We start from the raw sequence: 20,100 nt of genomic DNA, 5'->3' as shown, positions 1-20,100 counted from the left end.
AAGAATTTCTATTGCCTGGCAAACGAAGCTATTCTCGTGAATCTTTCAGAAGTCCTTTTAGGTGTTGGGAAAGGGTTAGGTGACATTTGAAAGGTTGTACAAGACAAAGCAAAATTAGCAAACTACTTACAGAAATTATTGATCGAATTTTTATTATTTTTACGATTGAACGTACAATGGAAACTCTCGATCAGTCTGGGTCGAGCGGGTGCAGGAGCATCTGTTGCTCTTGGTCTTTTGAGGTGTCGGTGAACGTTTCGGGATGTTTACAGTGGCGTGGGCGAAGCGAGAACTAGACGACGAGGGTCTCAAGGGCATCAAATATACGTAAAAACGGAACAGAGTATACGAGAGGCACAAGGACTGATTATCGAGCGTCGTATTTCCTTTCCAGCTGCCTCCCCTGAACGCGAACGTTTGAAAGATTCATGGCTCGAAGGGAAAAGGTTCGATCGACCGGTCGTACTGTAGGAACGACTGGTCGCGCGAGAGGAAGAAAGAATTTAGTAGAACGTAGAGATCTCGATTACCACGGGACAGTGAGTGAAATTGCGTTTATTTTGTACCGTACACGAAACTCGATAATTTTTTTTTTTGGTTCTTAGTACACCAAGGATCGAAAGATTCTTCTTTATTTTCTATCTCGTAAAACCGTCTTATTCATCGACTGGCCACAACATTCGTTCACGAATGTTAATTAAATGTTAATTTATGTAGGGAGCCACGTTGTTCGTACGTCGACGAACGATGTCTCGATTTTAATTTCTAGACGTTCCGAGTATCGAAAAATTATAAAAAAGAAAGCTTTGGGGGTAACCTTCGGGGAAATTTTTATAGGATCGTTTTGGCAGTCAACGTATTGAGGGAGTTTGTAAGAGAGAGAAAGAGAGAGAGAGAGAGAGAGAGAGAGAATGTGTGTGATCGTATGGTGAAATGTAAATACGAGGGGAGTGGCGTACGATAAAAGGGGGCGATGTTCAATGGAAATTTATCAACGATCGCGTGACCAATTAGATCTCTCCACCGATACGGACACTTTCCTTAATTGTCATTTCGTTAGCTCAGCGGTAAAAATATGGAACCCCGACGAATTTCCTGGGGATTATCATCAACGCCTCGAGTCAAACCACCCCCTTCGCACGAAACGTCTCTTTCGCACGTCCATTCAGGAAAACGTCGTCGATGAATTTTTATCGTTCGCCGCTCTCGCTGCGTCGTTTCAGCGACCGGTACTCGACAAAACTGTGTGTGTATGTGTGTCAAAGTGTGGCGCCGGAACGCGGTCGAAAATGGGCTCCTGTGATAAAATAAAAAAAAAATTTAAAAAAAAGAAACAAACGCAAACGAAAAAAGAAGCGGCACCGATCGGGGCCGCCTTCACACCCTGGGGCGAAACGTCGAGCCCGAACGCGGGGCAAAACAAGAGACATTCTACAAATCTAGTGAAATATTCAAATAAATATTACGAATAATTAATTATTTGTAATTATATTATTATTATTATTATTATATATTATTATTATTATTATTATTATTATTATAAAGTGAAATTAATATAAAAATTGTACGTTGCGTTCGAGATATGCTGCCGTGGACGCGAGAGCGTGATACAATATGTCTATCGGATTGCGCGGTCTTCATCGACGTTGAAAAATCGCGTCCTTGAACGACCATCCGCCTTCGCGAGAGAGAGGAGGGATGCTTCGCGCGCGTTTCTACGCGTGCACGAGTCGTACGGAGTCCTTGCTGAACGAGAGCAGCACTTTTAACGGGTTGAACGTCTTGATGAACGCCAGTGATAGAGAGAAAGACGGAACGAGTGCCTGGAGAATCGCGCCAAGAGACATCGCGGAGGGATAGCTCCTCGGTGACCTTGAACGGCCAATTTACCGACAAGGAACAGTAACTGGGACACTGCGTGACTCTCAACATTCTCCCAATGCTTGTAACGTATCTTCGACGACGTGTCGTTCAGTGTTACGTCCTGAAAACGCCTTAATTTAGCTTCACGCTCGATGTACATCGACAAAGTCCGCTGATAAGACACAATTCGTCTGAATAGCTAACCGTACACTGACGTTACTTTGCTGTGGAGGAACACCAGTTAGCGCAATACGAAAGGATTCGTATCTTGACGTTTGTCTATTAAGTAATTAAGGGACTATGGTCGATGAAAATTTATAATACGATCTTGTGTCCTCAATTTTTTCCGTAACCCTAGATTTGTCAAATCTTTGAGAAAGAAACACAGTTAGTGGATAACGATGTGATTGTAATTCCGGCTTTACCGAAGTAATGAGGGGAAAAATGACACTTGTTTCCTCCCAGAAAGAATACCAATGTACGACTAGCTCATGTTTGACGTCGTCTGGCCGATAGAAGCGTTCCCCCTTGCGCGGTACAACCCCCAGGGACAGAACACTCGTGCTCCCATGAATACAATAAATTTTGCAACTTGTCGCCGCTTTTGAAGGCTTTTCTAAATACCGACGTCTATTATGGCGTTCAACCGGTTAAAGAGCAAGACGTAAAGGATATGACGATAGGGAACAGGGTTTTTTACTGCGGAAGCATTACGGACCACTTAAACGACTTTTCTGAAACTCACGGTGTTCCGTCAGAAAGGAACACCGTGTATCAACAGTCGAATTAACGCGACTTATTGCTGATCAAGTATCTCGTGATTTATTTTTCTTTTTTTTTTTTATGAAAACGTCGATTTTCCTTTGGGCCAGGAGAATCGACGGATCTTAAACCCGTTTGTTCGCATAATTCGTTTTTAACTCTCTCGGTACGACTGTTCGTTACGATCAATGTCCACAAAAGCCATCCGAGCTTTAATAATTGGCGACCGGAGAACCCAAGTGGCGTGAGTCCTCGATGAATCGGGAGATCGAAGATTTTATATTCGATTTTACGTAGCCATCGGCAGAGGAGGATTGTAATCAATTTTTACCGAAAGGAAAAATCCAAAACGAACAGAGGAACTGAAAAGCCAATTACTCTGACAAACTAGAGTGCTCGGTGGTGCATTAGGAAATAAAAAACCTTGCTTTTGATTCAATTAGTAATATGAAATTTTTCGTGCGTTTCACGATGTAATTTAAGTTCAATAGGAATGAACGAAGCTCTTGAAAATCTTTGTAAAATTTCTAAAATTGACTGCGGACCACTTGGAATTTAGATCTTAATTCTGTTGGTAATATTAGATTTTTCAAACATTTAGAGAAGATAATCGAAAGGTCGAAATTCTTTAAAATCTTTGTAAAAATATCTAAAATTCACTATGAACCATATTTAGTCTTTCGTACCGGAAGCGTTAAAGCGGATAACGTACGGGCAAAGTATATTTACGTTTCTTACTATTATTCCTAGTAATATATTTATGTTATTCGCTATTGTAAAAGGTAACGAGCAGCGAAAGTTTACGTGTAAATTGACGAGGGCGATAATCGTGTTTGTCGACCCTCGAGCACGATTGTTTTGCGTTCGATCGTGTAACTTTTGTTTCTTAGACTAGCCCACTGTAAACGATCGATCGAAACGACTCGTGGCGCGTTACTTTTCGTTTTTTGGTTCGCGTAACGAGTGGATGGAGAGGGCAACTAAAAAAAAAAGAAGAAATATAAACGATAGAAAAGTGACGAAGTGCGCGAAAACAAGAAGAAAAGGATTAACAAAGTGCCCCCAATGCGAAGAGAACGAGGAACAAAAATTTATATATATACATATAAATCTATATAGCGAGAGTTGCCGAAAATGACGGTGACTGCGAGAGTGTTGTGTGTGCAATCAAAAGTTGATCAATGTTTCTTTGTTTCTTTGTTTCTTTCGCGGTACACGAGTCCGAAAAATTGTGTTCGAACGTTTTTAAACCCTCTGCACTCGATCCACTCACAATTGCAGCGAAAAAATCGATTTACGCGTTTTCGAAAAGTAATGTTCGGAAATTTCGTAGAAGAAATTTGTTTTTCACAGGTTTGCAATTTTTGAAAAAGGAAATATCGTCGACATTTGTGCCTGACAGTTACTCCGACGTAGCTCGTTCGTCTACCTGACTTTCGACGGGATTGCAAGTATCCCGTTCTCCTATTGTGCAAAAGAGCATTTTAATTAGCATTTCAGGTAAAATGCTTTATTGCCTTAACCCTTCGCCTTCCTGGTTTTCATACGATCTGTAATCAATCGACTTGGATTTATGTTTCCAGTGAAGGGGTTTTGCGAGAAGATTACACCGATAATTCTATTTTTTTTTTTAAATTTTAATAACGAAATCTTGATTAAAATTGAGTTACACTTGTATTGCAAATTCGATCGTCTTTTGGACCCTGTTCGTCGAAATTTCAGTACAAAAACTCGAGGCTAACTCGTTTTTGGCGCCTCGATCGCGAAGGGTTTAACACGAGACTCGACCGTATCTTCGCCAAACAATCATTGTAACGTACACTGTACTCGTAGACCCTTTTACATGCACAAACGGTCGACGCCTGCACACAGAGTTCGGTTCCAATTGAAAAATGTTCTTTCGTCCCCGTTGTCGAACAATCAGCGTCAAATAGATAATTGCCATTAAAATGTTTAGCCATTAAGAAACGATACCTTGTACTTGCTTTCGATAAGGAACCATGTATGTCCCTCCGTATACGGTACTGCCTATTATACAGGGTGTCTCGCTCGGAACACCTGATTATCTCCTTTGGTTTCAACGAAATGAACAAATATTTCACGCGTGATTAGACTGCACACCTAAGAAGCAAGAAAGCAAGAAATATTTTCCTTTCACAGTTCTCAAGATCATCGATCTTCTTTTATACGTAAGTACACATTTTTCTCTCGTACACCGTACGTACATCGTATCGATAATAATACAATTAAAATAACCCACCGCGGCAGAACTGAAAATCGATAGATACTTTCTACGAAATCACCGGTGACCTTGAAAGGCAGTTCTTCTTGCTACGTACACTACAAAATCGTTCGAATTGTGTTTTTTCAATTTGTTGCCGCTAATGGAGATAATTAACCTCGTTTCGAGCGAGACGCGTCCTACATTGCGATAAAATCTGTTCGTTTGAAGCTTCGAGCAAAGAAATTGGTACCACAGTACGGAGGATACCGTGGTCCATGTTCGAGCAACAGGGACGACGCGGAGGAGGACTCGCAGTGCTTGCAGGCTTCACTGAATCAGTACACTTTGTCTTTTGCTGAATGGAAAAGCTCGCCTACCTTTCTCCACGCTCGACAAACAACCGGAACAAAAGCAACCGTTGCGTTGCGAGAGCTTTTGTTCGCCGCAGTCTGCGCGTAGCCATAAACGTCCAGCGGACACCTTCATCTTTAACCTTTTGGGGTCGACGACACGGAATGTGTTCTCGTTACCTTTCATCGTTCACGTTCACGGAACATCGATGGTCTAACGAAAAAAAAGAAAAACAGAAAAAGGTTAAGTCGAGTCGCGAACTCCGAAAGTCTCAGGTCCCCAGGAGGTTAAATTGTATAGCCAGTTGCGCGCACGGTTCATGAAACAGAGGAACGAGATGTGCCATAGCGCCACGTGGCCGGAGTAATTACGTTGAACGCCATTATCTTCACTTCTCGCTAATCATACGCGCTCGCATCGGAGACGTTTTTGTAAGTGTACAGAAACCGGGGAGAGTCTCGCCGTTACATTCTTACAGTGTGCTAGCATCTAATACGAGAATTTTATTTAATGACCGACCGTATGGAATAAATTTAAATATTTAAAAATTCAGCCTCCCCTCTTGTATCGTTCGTTCCCCCTGGACCATCGTCCTGGACGTGGTCGGATCAAAATCAATCGGCCAAGCTTCGAGTTACGAATTCAACCTATCCTTCCGAGACCACGCGCATGCATACTCGCGCAGATGGGAGAGGGGGAGCGACTACGTGGTGGGGGAAGAGCCTCGTCTGTCCTCGAGCGGTCAATTGATTCTGCTTCGACCCACGGAACCGACCCGATGCTGATCATAAATGCCTCTATTGTTCAAGCAACGTGGAAACAATTGTAACACAAATCCATCTTCGACTCCTATCCCCGCATTCCATCGATAACAATATATAAATTGGTATTCATTGACTGTACTCGTATATTTAAAAATGTTTTATTCAACAGATATTTATCACTCTAGATTCTACACTGTACAAGAACTACAATCACATTAATTATTGCACATTAGGAATCGCGAATAGCGAAGAGTATAAGGAACATTGAACATTTGTCACTAATCGCGCGCTGTTCGAAAGTATTCTGTACATGTCGAGTCTTACGATACATATAATTACAATACGTACAATTTTATCTCCGTGTGCATTATGAAATCAGTCTACGTCGATATATTTACATATTTGTATATTCTATACTGTGATATAAATCGTCGTCGATTTTTTTAGGGCCTCTCATAATTTCTAGAGATCATCGCTCACGATTATTTACAGTTTTGACGTTAACAGTCTTGGACAATTTTAAGACACGTTCTCGACGGTGTCCCTCAGTCGAGATACTCGTATCATCGAGTCACGCGCGAGCTGTTCCGTTTTCTCTTCTTGACGGAAGTCGAGCTTCTGGTGCAACGTGTAAACTCGAGGGACTGGATCTCCTTGCTCTTCTTAAGCGAGGTGCTTTTGGACGCGGCAGTGACGCTACGTGTGACGACTTTTGAGGACGATAGTTCGCCAAAGATGCAACGAATCGACGGAAAGTGTCGTTTCGTTCTCGCGCGGCGTCGACGTCGACAGTTCCTCAAACGTTTCGCCGACTCGGACCATTTCCACGTGTAATAAAAGTCCACGATGTCCTTCTGCGAAATTGTTGAGAATTCCGATTGAAAATCTCGTACGAATCTTGCTCAAAGATCGTTGGAATTATTCCAAGAAACGAGCTCAAAGAAAATGCTGCACAAAGATCGTTAAATCGAAGACACTGATAAACAGAACGATGGACCATATTCGAGGTTTAGTGAAAGAAATATTAACAAAGGAGATCAACACGTGAAAATTACCGAAAGATTCTCCAGTATATTTTAAACTCGAAGATCCAACCTTGGTCCGTCTCAACGAGAAAATACAAGTAACGAAATCAATTGCAGAAATTTCTTTTTGGAAAAAGAATACGTCCAGAATGAAAACTTACCGGGTCTTTTTGTGGCAGGAAATCCTTCTGTATGTTCAAAAAGTTCTTTCCGTGTTTGCCAATTCCTTGAATGAAAAAGTCCTGGAGGACAAAATACAATTGCGTGATAATTTAACAATTCGAAAGATTCAAAGAATTCGAAGATTCTTTCGTAATCTTCTTCAAACTCTTCCACAGAGAATTTTCGTATGCTTTTTATTTCGAAGAATTTATGATACTCACAATGTCTGCATTGGTCCATCTTGCGATCAACTTTTGCGGCATCTCTTTCGTGAGTAGGGTCATCAGAGCGACTTCCGGTACGTACTCCGAGTCGTGGAGAACATCGGAGATATATTGTTCCGCGTAACCGGTGCAGGAATTCTCCATGGCTTCCCGATTGGGAATACCGTGCTTCTCTTGAACGAACGTTAATACGGAACGAGCCATAAAGATGTAAAGTGGGACCCATTTGTTCACCTCGTCTCTTGGACTCCAAATTTTCTCCTCTGGGAAATCACGGTAATCGACGTCCAGATTAATTCTTTCTCGATATTCCGGGATCTCGGCGACACCCTTCGAGTAACCCTGAAAATCGAAGTAAATTAATAATAGGACTACCAAAGGGGTTAATTTAGCTTGTTTCGAGATTCTTTTTAAAATTTCTCTCTTAACAGTGTCTTTGCCTATAATTTCATGAACAATTATCAAAATAGACTACTAATAGACAGTAGAACTACCAAAGGAGTCAATTTGCGAGATTCTTTTTAAAATTACTCTCTTAACAGTATCTTTGCCTATAATTTCATGAACAATGATCAAAATAGACCACTAATAAACAGTAGAATTACCAAAGGGGTCAATTTGTCTTTTTTCGAGATTCTTTTTAAAATTACTCTCTTAACAGTGTCTTTGCCTATAATTTCATGAACAATTATCAAAATAGACCACTAATAAACAGTAGAACTACCAAAGGGGTCAATTTGCCTTTTTCCGAGATTCTTTTTAAAATTACTCTCTTAACAGTGTCTTTGCCTACAATTACATGAATAATTATCAAAATAGACAACTAAAGGTACTCGTAAATTAATTCACCCTTTCCACATCTAACTTCGTAGATACGTATCTGGTCTGATACAAATAGTAACACATTTACCATTGGTAGCTCTAGTTAATCGTGATCAGTGAACTTTGTTTCCTTCGACAAATTTACTATTTAACGATTGAAACGATTAGAATGGTAGTCCAGGAAAATTTTCTTCGATAAATTGAATTTCGATCGATGTTTAAAGAACGATATATTCTACAGAAGCAATATCGAAGGAATTTCCAAGATGTTATCGATATTAAAGATTAATCTCTCGCAACAAATTAATCAGTTACTCGACAGTCAGAATCGTTCGATGGTAATAGTTATTTATATTTCCAATAATACCGTTCTAATTGATTTAGCAAAAAAAAAAAAAAGGAAATACACTGAACAATTATTATCACTAGAGATTCACTTCGCGATTAACTAACAGATTTTCAATACACTTAAAGATCCCATTAAGAAAGATATTGTAGAGAAGAGATGGCGGCTCGCAAACCTTATCCGTGACTTCAGTCTTGCAATCCATGGCGCAGTTGAACCTGTCCCGTTGCTCAGTTTCGTGGATTCCCATTGAACTTTAGGTATTCGTTAATTCTTCGAGGACAACACTTCCAAGCTGGAGACCTTAATGATCAGGGTAGTCTTCGTGCCAGCTTTATATGACCTGTGACAACCACCCCTCGAGAGAAGGATGGTTGTAACTTTCCCCTTCCACTCCCTTTTCCCACAAAGGACCTTCGACAGAAAAGTACACCACTGGTAATGCTCCAAGAATGTTTCCTGATAATATTTTGACTCCCATTACGTTCCTGTACCGTACGGATAAATCGAATTTACAAATTTCATCGACCATCCAATATAATTTCCAAACACCAAGATCGCAACGAAGAGTAGGAATAGTTAATCTCCAGATCGGTACATCGTGTAAATAATTCCCATAAATCTTCGATACTATTTTTCTCCTTTAACGAACAATTTCCATCGAATTTAACAACCGTATCAACCACCCACTGGGTCCTAGAATCTTCAATTTGGAATTCTGTGTAAATCGAAACACGAAGATTGACGTTATATTTCTAGATCGTTACCATTCTATAAACAATTTCACCGATCGTATTATCAATCGAGCAATGACACTCGTCGTTTCGCGTTATCGTGCAGTGCTACTGTATCGAACACGAATTTCGAAACTTCACGTATCGTTTGTAACCCCACGACTCTTGGACACTCGGTCTCGTTTAAACAATCACCACGTAATGCTCCGTGTCGCACTCGAGGTCCACGAATAATCGTAAAATCGTTGTCCCAGGTTGCAGAGGACCGAGAGGCACTCTCAAAATACTCACCCTCCTCGCGACGAACACGCCAGAAGAAACGAAGAATCCTTTTGCAACGAAGTCACGACTAGACGAAGTCACGTACTCCCGGCGAGAAGTTTTATCGTTGAATATAAACGATCGAGATCGGTGTGCACGTATTGCCCTGTTCGTGTTCAGTTCGCAACGAGACGTCGAAGAGTTACGAGAACCTCGTTTCGGGGGAAAAAAAAAAAAACACCACCAATGGCGAAATTTCGAGTCCGTTTTCACGAGTCTAAGTTCCACGTGATTCTCGTCGAGCCCCAGAAGAAAACTGAACAGAACAACGGAGAGCTCTGACGAGAGGCACCGTGTCAATTCGCGAGATAAGATAAGCCCAGAGGATACATCCACAACGACAGGGGATTTTCTGAAATTTCCTTATGGAGCACGCGTTATCGTCACGTTATGGTTATTTAATCGTTCGCTTCCGAACACGGATCGGCCATGACGGTCACTGTACCCGATTTTTCTCTTCTTTCTTCTTTCTTACAGAGCAATCTTACATAAACATCTACCGAACACTTCACTTACTCAACGTCGAATTCAATCCTGCTTTCCGTTTCTCCACAGCTTGGTACATTTCGAAGAGATCGATACGATTAAGAAGAAAATAATATCGAGGAAACAGTCGACACGAGGAAGAAACGTAATTCTTCTTTGCCAAGATTTTTAAGTACGATCGATTGAAACGATCAAGGAACGGTATTTGGAGTAGTTTTTAGTATCTAATGTTCATATTTGCGCAGATAGCGATGCTCGATGAATTATTGAAAGTCGATAGAAGGACCGTTTAGATCGAATCTTTTATCCAGGTTGTTCGTTCAATGGTATATTTCGGTTATTGATCGAGGTGAATGTAATTCTTCGGCGTGTGTCGATTTGTTGAGTATAAACGATCAATTGGAACGATCGCGGCACGGTGTTTGTAATAGTTTTTAGTATCTAACGTTTATATTTGCGCAGATAGCGATGCTCGAAGAATGATTGAAAATCGATAGAAGGACCGTGACAATTCGAATCTTTCTCTCCCGGTTAATTGGTTCAATAGTGTATTTCGGTTATCAATCGAGAAGGAAATAATTGTTCCCACTTCGACTTACACGAGATCGCTCTGGAATTGTTTAATTGCCATTGTTTGACATACGGTGCGTGAAACTGTGTTAACATCCATCGGTTTACATTAATGCGGACGTGGTGCTACAAAAATTATCGAGAAAATTGACGACCGAACGAAGGTAAGTTTTAATCAACTAGAGGGTTACACAAACGTATGTATTAAAATTAGGACAAGTGTATCGATAATCTTGATAACTTAGAACTTGTAAACGCTTAAAGACTAGACGATAAAAATAAAGCCGAGAAGGGTTCTATTTTTTTGTTGTTTTTTTTTTCTTTTCTTTCTTTTTCTTCTTTTCTTCTTCTTCTTCTTTTCAAGATGTTCCTCCGTACCTTTCTTTTCTTTTTTTTTTCTCTATTTACGCGGATCGTTTACCCCATGAAAGGTCTCGGACCCTCTGAGAGATGAGTCACGCTGTTTGTACAAAGATTGTTTTCAGTTTAGGAGCCACGAACTCGTGACGTCACTCCGCACGAAAATAATACTGTAAACTGCAGAATAATGAAAACGCTCGCTATTACATGCAAACAGCTAAATGTGCACGGAAATCCCTGTTTCGTCGGCTCGAGTCATTCACGCATCAAATGTTGTCATGGCTCTCGGTTTACAAATGCGTACTAATAAAATCGTCAATGTGAACAAAGAGACAGGTATCTCTTTCCAAGTATCGGAAACCGGTTCGATTTGCCCCTGCTTTTCAACGTTCTCTTTAAGAGATTACAGATTCGATCGTACGCGTGAAAAAAAAAAAAAAAAAAAAAAAAAAACAAACATCGAGATTCTCGTGAACCCGTACAGTGTGCTTCCATAAATTGTTCATTCCAGTTTCTTGTGTAAACTTTACGGGGAGGATCATTTCCGCGAACGCGCACCTGAAAGACTCCCCTGTAATATAGGTCAGTTATTGTTGCACAGGTAAGGAAAGGAGGCTACGCGAGGGTCACGAAGCGTCCCCGGTGAGTCACGTACACGTATCTATGCGTTATAAATACAAGTTTATCGTGGCAAATCGTCTACGTACACGCATATACAACAATCCTGATGTAGTGCAAACTTACAATTGAAACGCATCGACGTGAGACTAATTATTTTGTTTGTTTTTCTTCTTCTTCTTCTTCTTTACAAAGACCGCTACCGTGTAGACAACGTATCGATGAAAACGAGGTTCGTTGTCACGCTACTAATTTACAGTGTCGTCGATACAAAATGAAAATATTACGCGGTTAACAAAATTCACGCTCGACGAAACGCAGAATCGAGAGGTTTACGTTCGCTTGTCGTTTTCAATTTCGTTCGTAGCTACGAATCGAGTTCATCGATGGAAAAGTAGGAAGCATTTCGTTCGCGATTTTGAACAATTGAAAATAATTCCTTGGTGAATCGTACAAACGATTACAAGAGATAATCGACATTTGGTAAACGGGCTGCTGCTTGGATAATCGAAGAGAAAGAGTTTTTGAAAATTTACATTCATCATCGTGGTTATTTATAATCGTTTGTACAAAATACGTATCTTCGTATGTAACCAACAGATTCAACGCGTCGATCGACGTTCGATCTTGGCGGTGTTTGAAACGATAACGAAAATTCTCGAAGCTTGTTTCTCCCGCGTTCTTGCGTTCAAGTACGATAACATAAATTATAATTTACAGAATTCATTGGCCAACATCCCGAACAATCTTTCCCATTAGAAAAAATGAAATCATTACGACGATTATTGCACAGCCATCGAGTAATAAATAGGGCTCGTAATAATTTCGAATAAACGGAGAAACAGTTTTTAATCCGTTACGCACGAAAAGAACCCGTTTGGCTCGACACGAAGAGTACCTGCCCTTTCACCGAACACAGGTGAGAAGAATGAATCAAAAACGGTTTTATTTTCCTTTCAACAAATCGTTATATTACTTGTCAAAAGCGTACGAATATCGAATATCATTTCATTAAATGTTTACACCGAGTGAAACGAATGGAACTCGCAATCCATTCAACTGGACGCGCGAATGGTAAAAGATAAAGCTACAGTGTTAATGTTGATCGTTATTCAACAAATGCAAGCCGTGTCTCGATATCGGTACATGATCGTTCATGTATACCGACGTACGGATATAATACAGATTAAGATAGAATCGAATGTCGAGAATTCCTCCGAAGTTTTGCGATCGAAAGTACACCCGTTGCTCTGTACAAACTAGAACGTTGTTTTCTATGTGGACAGGGGTACCGTCACAAAATTAATTTTCGCGAATAAGTTGTACACAAAATACTTGTTGCCCGGGCGGATAAAACATACCGTTGACCCGCTGTTCGCTATTTATTTTGCTGCTAATCATTCCGCGATAAATACAGTACGAAGCGTGCGACAACTCAAAACACCTATAAATCGGATGTATTGGGTTCCTGAGTGAAGAGTGAAGAGTTTTCAAGTCCAATGCAATGCAATTGGCAGTATCGATCTACCGACGTATGTCACGTTGTTTATAAACCTTATTGCTATCTTTAAATCTCGCCTCCCTGGAAACTGAATGCTCGGAGTGTGACAGTATCCCTGCCCTGTGTTTCGGTTGACATATCGCTAGAAGGAGAGGGAATTTGTATATCTGTACAATGTTACGGCTCAATCTCGTCTGCGCCATGTGAATTTCGCTCTTTGACTCGTCGTTTCCACGGCTACCGGCGGCGGATGGGAATACGGACAAGCCGGTTTAGTGCAGAAGGGATGATACTTGCACTGTTGAGCGGGATGGGAGAACACGCAACCTAACTTTGTGCACGACAAGCCGAATTTGCACTTGGGATGTCTGTATGCGCACTTGTCTCCGAATTTACACGCCGGGAATGCACTACAATGAAAAGAAAATAATTAAACGATGACAATACGAGTACAACGAGTTGAAAGCTATCGAATAAAGGAACAACCTGCACATAACGAGAGGGTGAAGATACGCGCACTTATTTCCTAACGTACAATTGGGCCAGTATCTACACTTCTCCTTCGACTTGTCTATAACCGTTACTGCATTTTCTGTTAATGGTTTCTTGTCTAAACCTGGAAGTACAAACGATTGGGTAGAATTTTTTGTAATACACTTTTAACCAGCGATCGAAATTGCATTACTTACGTTTATTTAATGTCGGAGTCGTTGGTAACGTACTGGATTTCAAGTCTGCGGGACTCGACGAATGAGATCTGTTATACACTATAGGACTTAATTTTCTTCTCTTTCTCGGTACTTCCTCAGTAATCTTCTCGACATTCTCGGTGTTACAATTTTCGTTATTCTCTTCTGCTCTTTCTTTTCCACTCGCATCCTCCTCACCTTCCACTTCGGTTACTTGAAAAACAGATGTTTCTGACTCATTCTGAGTATACACATCATTTTGTGTTGTTAAAAGCACAAGTTCATCGTCTTCATTTACCTTCAAATACGATTTAGAAAAGTAGTATGAAACGTTAACTTAATGAATTGGTAAAAAAAGTCAAGAAATGTGCATCGTAACGAATTTAACGGATAAATATTAAGAATTGACCATTGTTACTAACTACCTCCATTTCCAAACGTTCGTCATCATCGGATGCAGTCTTCTCCTTCATAAGATTATTGTTATATCCATTCAGAGTGACCAAAAACTTCTGGTTGTCGTCGCTCCTTTGGAACAGAGACATTACAACCCCCATGTGTTCTTCTGTGACTGATTGGTGTACGTCTATAAAGCATATAATAATAAATGCTTTATAGAAATAATTTTAGATATTATGTATGTTTGTCTACAGTTGCACGAAAACGTACTTACAAGACTTCGATTTTGTTTCAGAAATATCTGTATTTAATTCAACTTGTATTTTTTCCATAACCAATCTCTTGTTCGAATTAAGGTGTACGGATAAATTTTGTCCCACATCTCGAACAGCAGCAGGTTTAAGGCGTTTTAATGTTTGTTTTTTATCCTATGAAAATATGAAAAAAAAAAAAGAATAGATTATGTATTTAAATATTTCGAGTAATTATATAAAATTATTCCAGTAAGATGACATTCTCGATTATAGTATAAATTGTAAAATTAAAATTTATCTATTACATTTTATACACACCAGTAAACATGGCTCTGGATTTTTTTGTGTAACAACAGATTGATTGGCCTCTGCAACAGCCCTCAACAAAAGCGATTGTGTAGCACGCTTTTGTGTAGGTTGTAATGGTTTTAATGGTCTTGGTGTAACAATTACTTTACTGGGAATTTTAGTATCTTCAACATCTTCCGCGTCGCTGGATTCTTTGCTCGTTTTTTCCAACGATTTTAATCGTTTTCTTTCAGTCTTGATTAATGCAGGTTTATTTATAGCTATTATGTGGGATTTTATAGGTCCAGTATTTCCCGCGGATTGCTCAACGTCGTCTAATTCTTCTTCCGCACCCAGATTAAGGTAATCGTCGTCTTCGCTACTCTGGGAACGTCTAATTGCCGAATTAAAACCACCTTTGATGCTTACTGGCCTAAAATTATTTTTTAATGGTCCCAATCTGTTCTTTATGTTTTTATTGTTACTTAAAGTATCACGATCTTGCTCTAAAAGTTTACTTTTGAATTCTGCTGATTCTTTACTCCCTAATTGTTTTTGTGTCTTATTGGTACTTGCAATTCCTAAACGATCTTTAATGGTACCTGTTGTTTTTTCTATTGATTTCAATTTTAAATTAGGGTTCACTTTCTCTCTTAACTCTATAGTTTTAGGTACTTTCTCAACTTTAGAATTACACAGTCGAATTTTAATATCGCTAGTTTTATCCAATTCATTGTGTTTTAATTCAGTTTCGCGATTTCTTTTTGTACGTTCATCCGTATCAAAGTTTCTCCCCCTCTGGAAATTATTATTTCGGTTGGTGTCAAATCGATGCTTTTCAACACGTTTTTCATTCAATCTATATCGACTTTCATTATCAGCTTTCTCTCTGTGAACTTCAAATTTCTTTCTAGGAGATGCTATACCAAGTCGATTTTTAACAGAAACAACAGAAGTAACTTTTGGTTTGTTAATACAAGACTTTAACTTCTTTGTATTGTCTTCTGCTGTAGTTTCTCCAACCTCCTCAATTTTTGATCGCTTTGTTTCGATCTGTTTTTTTTCCAAATTATCACGATAATTATTTGACGTATCTAGTGGCCTTTTTAGATTTCTAGACAAAGAATCATCCACTTTCGATTCAATATGAGATTCTACAGACTTAATATTGGATGTCTCAAAAGTAGACATTTCTTTCTGAGTGTTTTCATTCTGATTATCGTTTAATTGCGCCCTTTTCACCATAGACTGTTGAGAAACATTATGGTTTATTCCATCGTCTAATTTATTTTCCTGACTCGTACTCTTAACAGACTTATCTATACTTTTGTTTTGAATTGTATCCAACTTCTGACTAGACACAGATGGTTTTACACTTTGTTTGTTGAACGACTTGTCATCCTTTATACTTTTATTGGAAGACTTCTCTATGGCTGGATTAACAATCTGATCTTCCAAGAAAGAGGTCGTCGACGACTTTCTCTTTTTTCTTTCTTCTTCCTGCTTAACAACAACCGTAGGCACAAATTCTCTTAACGATTTCTTTTTTGCTACAGTGACCTTCTGTAACTTTTTCAACACTTGGTCGTGTAACCAATCAACAAATGGCGTTGTACAGCTCTCCAAAAACAAGTGTAGATCATCGTGCATTTGTTGACGAGACTTTTTATTTACAACCATTACTAAAATATAATCTGGCAATTCTTCGTCATAACGTACTCCTAATTCTAACAATTTAGCACGAATGGCGCTCTGAAAGAGAGTAACAATGAGTATGTTGATAACCTGGATGAAATAATAGATAAACGTAGTAAAACCCACAAGTATGGAGAAATTACAAGATACATTTTTAATTCTGTACAGATCAACCAATGATTAAATATGGTTTAAATCGTGTTATTACATAGCAAAATTGAAACTGCAAAATAGCAACCGGGCTAATACTTTCGATATTTGTTCCATTTCATAATATCTTGTATACTATTCCTTTGATTTCTCGCGATAATTAAACTTGCATCCCGTTCGTGCGCAAAGTTATTACAAGGCTAATCGAACGATGCACTGGATATGTTACTGTTTTATTTCAAATGAAAAATGCTTATAGAAATGCTGCAAATGTTGTCCGAAATCGAGTAGTAACGATAACGGACGATCGTAAGGATATTAAAAACGGAACATCATTGATAATCTTGCAATATTTCCGTGTCGGAGTTATTAAACACGATTAGGTAGCTAGGAAAGTCTACAATGCCCAGTTAGAAGTTCGGATCTTCTACTTACTCGCAATTGATTCGTAACTTCTATACCGCGTATGTCCATGATTGACGATCACATTTAACGACTCGATCGTGCGGAAGAAGTAAATGGTTGTCGAGTCAAGAAATCGACGATATTATCACGGGTATTAAGGAATAAAAACATCCTCTGCCACGAAGGATCAGAATGCCTCCTTCCCACTGAACGGGCATTTCACGTAGACAGGAAACTCTGTGAACATTCTTTGTACTGGAAGCATGCACACATGCCCTCAGAGAACGAAATTTTTATCTCGACTGTCCACTCTCTGATTGTTTATCGTACCTATTAACTAAATCGTAAATGTATCGGATATGTTTTGTAAATTATACATTCATCGTTAGACTTCATATTACAGCCTACAAAAGTTATACTTAATAATTGTTGTCGCTTGTTTGAAACATACACAATGTATAAAAACACGTTTCCTAATTCTAGCCATTTAAAAAAAATACTGCACATTAAACACATCCCCTTTTCCTTTGCAGTAAACTTCTAGTTGTTGCGCTACTAAAATGCTAGATGGTATAATTTAAACTTCATAATAGAATCAATCGATCCAATAAGTAGATAATTATTTATTAAATACATAATGTTATATTTTTATACATTTGTGTATATATCGTGTAAATAAAATATGCAAACTATAGTTTGGATGCATCAGAATTAGTTTTCTACACGCAATTATTCAAATTTAATAAATAATAGTTTAACTCTCGGGTTAATCTATGTATTTGCTAAGAAAATGTGCAGTGAAAAGACCAAGCATCTAGCGGTAAAGAAACCGAACTATTTTAAAAGCTATGGTAACGCACTCGACGGAAAAACGTCCAAGTTTGTAGTAAAATAGTTTCCGATTTCGCTAGTAGGTGTCGCAACTAAATTTAGCATACTGACTTTGTAAGTTTATGCGATAAAGTACCTGCAGCGTTAGACAGATGCGTTTCAACATTTCGTTTCTAGATGCCACATCAGGTATATGTAATAGCACCATGCAGAATCAGTTTAAACTAAATTTTAATAATACTAACATAAGAACAATAAAAAAATGAAATGACTAAACTATAAATATCACAAATACAACAATTCACATATAGATACAATTAGCAAAATACTACTAGCTATTGCTGATACATTTCCTTCGTGTAAGTTAAGAAAAAATAATAAATCTATAAATATTTATTTGTTACTATTTTAGAACAAAATTATTAGAATACAATTTCATATGTTTACAGGAACAAAAACACTATACGAATTTGGTATGTATATACACTTATTATTACACAAACACTTAAATAAATGTATTCATGTTAATAAAATACGAATTCAAAATATATAATGCATTAAGTAAATATGATTCATTAAGTAACTAAGGCTAAATAGGATATTAAGATTACATTCGACACTTTTGCAAATATTCCAAAAATATCAATTTGCGAAATTTCTTGGAAACGACATCACAATACTCGAAATTCGCGAAATAGTGTCACAAATTGCGGCGATCACGTTCTCCTTATAATAAAGTCCCAAAGTTTTGCTCGATTTTCAGATTTTGGTAGCAGGAGAACATGACGTGCGAGGAGGTATTTTTATTCCGCGAATTTTTGGAAATGGCGACATTCAATTAGTAGTAAAGGAATGTAAAACAATATAGGAAATGGACAAGGGAGTTAAAATTAAAAAATGCTTGAGATGTTCTGCATATGTTTAATTTATTTAATGTAATATACATATTTCTTCCAGTTACAATCATATTGTTACGTTCATCGTAATATTTTAAGTATCATACATTCTTATACATTACGAAAGTTTTCTACATTACAGAATACAAATTATTCTTATATTTTAAGTGACTAGTCTAAGTATTATACTTATCATTTGAATGATAAAAATTGTTCTACATTCGCAGCCAATTAGCTCGATACTACCCGCGACAAAGAATTATTGCTCGTCGCGAGTAATACCGATTACCAGGTCTCACCACGCGGAGGTTGCTGCGAGCGGAGACCCGGAGAGAGATAGATGGAATCAAAGTTCCATCGATCTCCCTCGACGCGCGATACAAACGAAGATACTAAACCAAAGAGATGGAAGGAATCAATGTTCCTTCGATCTCCTCGTTTAGTTCTGCCGAGCAATTACATTATGGAAAAATTAGGCAAAATTGGGAAATACGCGACGCGAACCGTGGAGTTGTTCCTACTAGGTCGGTCCCGTTTCCCCTCAGTGGGCCCGATTCTCAAGGATATGCGCGACGCCGTCCACTCCTCTAGAGGAGTGCCCCGTTTCTCCCAACTCCGCAGCCAGGAGCCACGCAGAGCGTGGACCTGACTCACGGAGGATGACGAAGAGAGGGTCTTATGATGGATCAAGGGCTTCCGCAGGGACCGGTGCGAACACCTGCCCCTGTGTCCGCAGCATATACTCTCTCAAAGCGGACGCACCAGAAGAGACGGCGATCGAGCGTTCGGTCCACCTCCACGGCCGGTCACTTGCTTATGCAACAAGCAGAGGTGGCCGGACTGAGATACGAGCAAGCGAGCAAAAAGAAGCTAAAGATTGGATAATTGCTCGGCAGATCACAGATATTCGTACATGGTGACCTTAAAACTAACTTAGTCTATACTTGGAATCAACAGTCCCGCGGAGGATGCAATACATCAGTTCTCTTCGTTCTTCGTTCTTCGTTTTCCGATACATCTAAAAGAATGTATCTAAGAGAAACCTAAGCGTAACCTAAAGTCAAGGCATAATAGAAAATAGAAATGAATTTGGTTAGTGGAAAAAAATAAACATGTAAAAACAAGTAGAAATTAAAATCAGAGAACAAATGAAATGAATTAGACAAAGAAACAATTAAAAAAAAAGAAAGGATTGAGAGAGTGGTCGCCAGTACTGACCACCGCCTACCGGCGGCCAGTACCGGTTACCAAGGTGGGGGGTCCCCCTTCCATAAACCTAAAACGAAGAGATCCGTCCACCTCGGAGGCTCCAGGAACAATGAAATTTTAAACAACCGGCGGCTCCTTATATACCCGCCGC

General features: G+C 39.1%; 2 protein-coding genes across 3 annotated transcripts; both read right to left on the bottom strand.

The window, feature by feature from the left end:
- Window positions 1-6,215: 6,215 nt before the first annotated feature.
- Window positions 6,216-9,588, bottom strand: LOC143148925 (arginine-glutamic acid dipeptide repeats protein). Its single transcript, XM_076315754.1, has 5 exons — window positions 9,569-9,588; window positions 8,719-8,957; window positions 7,373-7,717; window positions 7,151-7,231; window positions 6,216-6,818 (listed from the first exon to the last, which is right to left on the bottom strand). The coding sequence occupies exons 2-5, from the start codon at window positions 8,791-8,793 to the stop codon at window positions 6,528-6,530; spliced, it is 792 nt and encodes a 263-aa protein (XP_076171869.1). The 5' UTR covers window positions 8,794-8,957; window positions 9,569-9,588; the 3' UTR covers window positions 6,216-6,527.
- Window positions 9,589-10,801: 1,213 nt separating this feature from the next.
- Window positions 10,802-17,516, bottom strand: Nab2 (Nuclear polyadenosine RNA-binding 2). Of its 2 annotated transcripts, none has more exons than XM_076316548.1 (7): window positions 17,044-17,516; window positions 14,794-16,515; window positions 14,496-14,649; window positions 14,245-14,408; window positions 13,823-14,120; window positions 13,620-13,749; window positions 10,802-13,543 (listed from the first exon to the last, which is right to left on the bottom strand). In XM_076316548.1, exons 1-7 carry the CDS (start codon window positions 17,080-17,082, stop codon window positions 13,318-13,320), a joined length of 2,733 nt encoding a protein of 910 aa, XP_076172663.1. In that variant the 5' UTR covers window positions 17,083-17,516; the 3' UTR covers window positions 10,802-13,317. The 2 variants fall into 2 exon arrangements, with proteins under 2 accessions (XP_076172663.1, XP_076172664.1); XM_076316549.1 differs by having other exon boundaries at window positions 14,248-14,408; window positions 17,044-17,514.
- Window positions 17,517-20,100: the final 2,584 nt, after the last annotated feature.

The sequence above is a fragment of the Ptiloglossa arizonensis genome, chromosome 7 (genome assembly GCF_051014685.1).
Source record: "Ptiloglossa arizonensis isolate GNS036 chromosome 7, iyPtiAriz1_principal, whole genome shotgun sequence".
Lineage (NCBI taxonomy): Eukaryota > Metazoa > Arthropoda > Insecta > Hymenoptera > Colletidae > Ptiloglossa > Ptiloglossa arizonensis.
The sequence above is the reverse complement of the archived record's forward strand: the minus strand, read 5'-3'. Positions and strand labels throughout refer to the sequence as shown.

Coding starts and splice junctions, on each gene's coding strand:
- LOC143148925 (XM_076315754.1), bottom strand. CDS start 8,793: ATGGGAATCCACGAAACTGAGCAACGGGACAGGTTCAACTGCGCCATG. Junction 7,232..7,372: donor GATGGACCAATGCAGACATT/GTGAGTATCATA, acceptor TTTGTCCTCCAG/GACTTTTTCATTCAAGGAAT. Junction 6,819..7,150: donor TCCTGCCACAAAAAGACCCG/GTAAGTTTTCAT, acceptor ACAATTTCGCAG/AAGGACATCGTGGACTTTTA.
- Nab2 (XM_076316548.1), bottom strand. CDS start 17,082: ATGGACATACGCGGTATAGAAGTTACGAATCAATTGCGA. Junction 14,121..14,244: donor AACGTTTGGAAATGGAGGTA/GTTAGTAACAAT, acceptor TCGTATTTGAAG/GTAAATGAAGACGATGAACT. Junction 13,750..13,822: donor GACTCCGACATTAAATAAAC/GTAAGTAATGCA, acceptor TTGTACTTCCAG/GTTTAGACAAGAAACCATTA.